This window comes from Cynoglossus semilaevis, chromosome 3 (assembly GCF_000523025.1).
Source record: "Cynoglossus semilaevis isolate Cse_v1.0 chromosome 3, Cse_v1.0, whole genome shotgun sequence".
NCBI classification, from domain to species: Eukaryota; Metazoa; Chordata; class Actinopteri; order Pleuronectiformes; family Cynoglossidae; genus Cynoglossus; species Cynoglossus semilaevis.
In genome coordinates this window covers 14,383,357-14,388,339 of record NC_024309.1, presented here as the reverse complement: position 1 = coordinate 14,388,339, position 4,983 = coordinate 14,383,357, and the positions used below count along the sequence as shown (strand labels likewise).

The 4,983-nt window shown below is 43.1% G+C and overlaps 1 protein-coding gene across 2 annotated transcripts in view; it reads left to right on the top strand.

Annotated features, from left to right (window-relative positions):
• The window catches only part of LOC103377439 (cadherin-10-like), a 23,430-nt gene that overhangs the window by 2,292 nt on the left and 16,155 nt on the right, over positions 1-4,983 (top strand). The window contains exon 2 of one of the 2 annotated variants that reach the window (XM_008308251.3): positions 4,071-4,407. In XM_008308251.3, coding sequence (XP_008306473.1) covers positions 4,189-4,407 — 219 coding nt within the window. In that variant the 5' untranslated portion in view covers positions 4,071-4,188. Of the gene's footprint in view, positions 1-2,653; positions 4,408-4,983 lie in introns of those variants that run through there. The other variant, XM_025054758.1, reaches the window with a different exon arrangement.

Below are 4,983 nucleotides of genomic sequence, written 5' to 3'. Positions count from 1 at the left end.
CTAAATCTGTCTTTTTAAAATGATGTGTGAACTGTATCACTAAATTACTCAGAGGATCTTTAAAAATAAAAATAAAATAGTAAAAAAACAAGCGTTAAAGCTTCCCGAGGTTCAGCTGCAACAACAGCGGATTTAGGAAAGGACAAGGGCGCCCCCAAGTGGAGGGCTGCGCTAATGCATATGGGTCCTGGTGCGTGATAAGACTCGTCCTCCCCTTCTTCTTCTTCTTCTTCTTCTTCTTCTTCTTCTTCTTCTTCTTCTTCTCCTCCTCCTCCTCCTCTTCCAGATTTACCCCCATGTGTCAGAGTTGCCCCAGCAATCACTGCCCCCCTCGTCAAAGTGCCAATCAGAGAGCTGCCAGTTTCTCACATCCGTGTTCGTCAGAGCAGGAACAGGCGTAAATCATGGTATTGGCAGAGAGTGAAAAATCAGGGGAGAGCAGGTGAAAAAAATCATCTCAGAGTCTAATCAGGTTGATAACCTTCAACCCCTCCTCCCCCACGAACACCTCACCCCCGGACCCCCCCCCCCCCCCACCTCCATCTTTGTCTACGTTAAATTACTGAGGAGTTATTTATGATTCTGTTAGACTTTGATTACCAGAACACAGGGTCGTCGTACTTCAGTGATGATTCACAGGAAGGATGACGCACGGCATTGTGGGTCATTTTAGTACAGAAATAGAACAACTTTTTTTTTCTTCAAATTTAAAATCTGAGTTTTATCATAAAAATCTGAGTCCACACGTATGGAACAGATTGGGCTAACACCTAAAGATCGGCGGTAAACCAATCACCTCACAGTGAACTCAAGATGACGGTAAAAAATCAAAAATACGAAACCAGCCAACCCTCTGCCCCCCACCCCCCCAAAACTGATAACACATGCTAGCCCAGTGATGGCTAAAAAAACAGATCTGAAAACAAGAGAAAAGATCTCAAAGCTACGTCCAGAGGTTGCTAAAGGTTAGCAAGTTAGCGATTTACAACAGTTTAGATGCTTTTCACCTCCTCCCCCTCCACCCCCTCCCCTGTTAGATTTACACTCTGTGTCACCAAGTGTCAATCAAAGCGCTGCCTGTTTTCTCACACACATGTTCAAGTGTCTGTCAGAGCAGGAAATACGACCAGAAACCGACGTAAATCACCGGGAAAAAAGAGAGGGGAGCAGGTTAAAAAAAAAAAATCCCTCCCGGAGGTGGACGACCTTGCAGCCTCATTGTAGAACCCCCCCCCCCCCCCCCCCCCCTGCCGTCTTTGTCTTCAACCAATCACTGAGCCGCTGCTCCCACTGATTTATGGTTGTGTTGGAGTTTTTAATAACTGAACGCATGGTTGTAAAAATCACTGAGTAGGAGAGAGATTGGCTTTTTGTGATATTTGAGTGGAGACAACAAGTCTTTTACAGTTAATACAGAGTGTGAGTGCTGTCAGAGCAGAGCGTGACTAAACACGGCAGCACGGAGAAGGAAAGACCAGAGCAGGCATACAAAATAAACATCAAATCTGTAATAACACAAAGATATACTGCCCCCCCCCTCCATTAAAAAAACTAAGAACAGGTAACTGAAGGGTACAGCTCACTAGAGGAGTACAAGAAAAACTGACTGACGATCGGGGATGTAACGATCCAGTCGACTCACGATACGATTCACGATTTTATGTTTACGATACGATCTCCTCTCGATCCAGTCGACTCACGATACGATTCACAATTTTATGTTTACGATACGTTTCCCATCACCGACTGAACTGGTCTGTGAACCTCATCAACTGACACCATTGATCTGCTCTGACTAAACTGGTCAATATATGAAACAACAACAGAAGAAGAAGAGAAAAACCAGGAAGTGGAAACAGTTCCACTGGAGAACACTGTTGGTGTCTGTGGAACAAGTTCTTCCCACGTTCTGTTCCAACACCTGAATGTAGGGACCTGACGTCTGGGTTTAATAGTGTGTCACAACCAACGTTTTTAGGAGCATACTGCCACCTACTGTACAAGAGTGAGTAGTGCCATGGTATGACCAGTGACTACTCCTCACGGTTTGATATGTTATTCATTTTTCGGGCTGATATTGACATTTCTGAACGCGTGAAATGTCAGAAAAATGAATTATATTTTCTCATTCTATTTAAATTTTATATATTTTGATAAAGAGCGGCAGCAGGAACTCCAAATGTTCCTTTTACCGTCCTCAGACGACCGATGTAGGACTGGTGGTGCGTGTCAACGTTGGACAGAGCAGTTTTCTAATAAACACCAGCGACTCTGACTCTGGGACTCTGGGACTCACCGGGGTCCAGTCGGGCCGTAAACCCGCCGACCCGTGCAGAGCCCGGTCCGACGTCTGGACCTGGAAACACACGTTATTACAGAGTGACTCTGCAGCACGGAGCTTTTCTCTGGTTGTTTTTTCCTTTTCATCCAGTAAACGTATTGTGATGAACGGCCCGTTTATGCATCTGATCAAAGAAGTTCTTATTCAGCACCAGCAGGATGTGGAATTCAGCAGATTGTTGAAAAGAGCAGAGGAGCAGATCCTGCCAACTCCAGTCAGAGCCAGGATTAAAAACAACAACATTTTATTAAAAAGCTAATTTGTCCCTTCACATCAATCATTAAAATCACCAAACTCCCCCCCCCCAAAAAAACCCCCAGTGGTACAGAATCTAAAGAAGCACTGACCGAGGAGGGGCACGAACGCAGATCAAACCAGAGAAAAACTACACAAAGGGTTAATTATAAAAGAGGAACTCAACCTGGACAAAATATTAAAAAACCCCACTGACCATGAACGCAGCATCTGCAGAGATCGACCAGGGTGAGGAACAAAACCAGAATCAACCAGGACTAGGTGGAAGAAACCATCAACATTCGTCAAAGTCAGGTGTTAAGGGAGCGTCAACTAATGTCTTGTAGGAAAGAAGAGTGAAAAAAAAGTTGTCGATGAAAGGGATAAAAACTGCTAAATAATAATAGGAAGTGTTTATTTGACAAAAACTTTTCTCTTTGACTGTACTTTTTAAATAAAAATACCAAAAAATGTTTTCAGTCAATGTTTAATTTTCTAGGGAATAAAAAAAAACTTCTACTAAAAAGATGTTTTTTTTCCCCCAACAACAAAAACAGTAACAATAACAACGATAAGAACTGTTTCTGTTTCGTTGGTTCAGAGTCTCAGACGTCGTCGTCGTCGGGACTGAAACCAAATGAATTCACAACCAGTGAAAATGTCTTTTGTTCGTGTAAATTATACATAAAAAAAGATAAGAAAAAAAACCCTGAACAAAAGCCGAGGAAGCGTGAGCTCACAGTCGTCTTCACACATCGGTCCCTGAAGAAAAAGTCCGACACCGAAGAAATAAAAGAACAGACGAAAAAAAGGAAAGATTTATGAGATTTAACTTTCAAAAAAAGACCATCAATTATACATTTAAACCTAATTACTGTTCCGTTCCTACGGAGACGGTCCTGACGAAACGTCTGCTGCTGTGAAGCCAAAAAAAACCTAAAAAAAATCGGTACCAGGGTTCTGGGTTTGTAGAAATTTACTGTAAGTAAACAGTTACTTTGACTGTTGTTGTTCGACAGGAAGACGAATAAAATAATAAAATCCACGAATCAACCAGCCGGTAAAGAGGACTTGAACTGATTCAAAGTGACGCTGCTCCAATGGTTCCAGGAGTGAATCGGTTCACGACCCATCGTTCATGTTTCCTTCGTTAGTTCTAATTAATTCACTGTCTTTTTGACTCATTTGTCTCCACTCACGACAGCAGCAATCTCCATATTTGTAATTAACCAGTTAACCATTTGGCTAACAGTTAGCTTATCTTGTTTTAATATTGTTATTAAAGTATATATTATATATATTAAGCTAACTAGCATACCTAGCCTAGGTTGTTTTGTTATTCCGATTCACCATTCGTGGCTACTTGTTAGCTAACGTGACAATAGTTTAGCTTCTGTTAACGTCAACCAGACCCCAGTTCATCTGGAGTTCTGGTCCGTCTTCAGATCCTGGATCTGCTCCTCAGAGTCTCATGTTTTTTTTCCTCTTCCCACAGGAACCAAACGGACGTCAGAGGCAGGAATAAAATGTCCGTTCTGTCGACGCTTCCCAGTGCGAGTCTTTCAGGATAATTCCAAAGTGTTCCTGGACAGAACTCCGGCCGACTGGACGCCATGAAAACCAACCAGGTTCTTCTCCTGGTCCTCCTGCTGACGCTGTCGCTCCTGTGGCCCAGCACGGCTCTGCCTTTCACACCTGGGAATACTGGAAAACTGCCGCCGACGTCCGAGGGAGACGGGAAGATTCTTCAGCGTTCCAAACGTGGATGGATGTGGAATCAGTTCTTTCTGCTGGAGGAATACACCGGGAACGACCATCAGTACGTGGGCAAGGTAAAGCCGAGGTTCACGGTCACATGGTTTCAGACGGCTGTGATTGGCTGGATCGTTGTGAACAGGTGTGAATGGATGACTGGTGTGAATGATGACATTTTAACTCCAGTGTTTTCAGAAGAAATCAGGATTTTTAAACGGTGACTATTTTGTGCTGTTGAATCGGTCGTAGGCACTGGTACTGTTCTCAGTTCTTGTTGTTGTCCCTTGTCGTTTTAAACGTATTCAGTTCCTGGAACTGTTTAAATGTGGTGGTTATAATAACTGGCAGAAAAAATATTGGTACCTTTTTGGTACATGTTCCTGACAGAAAGTCACTGGTACTTTTTTTTGCCCCCCTCCTTTTCTTGATAATACAATACCAATAAATGTTACTTGTTCCAGCAGCACAAAGATGGAGTTCCGGGGTCTTGTTACTGGAACTAGGTACTAATTAATGTGTGATAAGTACTGTACTGTACTGTACTGTACTGTTACCATGGAGGAAAAATACACAGAAGTCTCTCGTACTTCTGTCGTACCAATTCCAAGCGCGGGAGTACTAACTGCTCTACTCTAGAACCGATCAGAGTCACC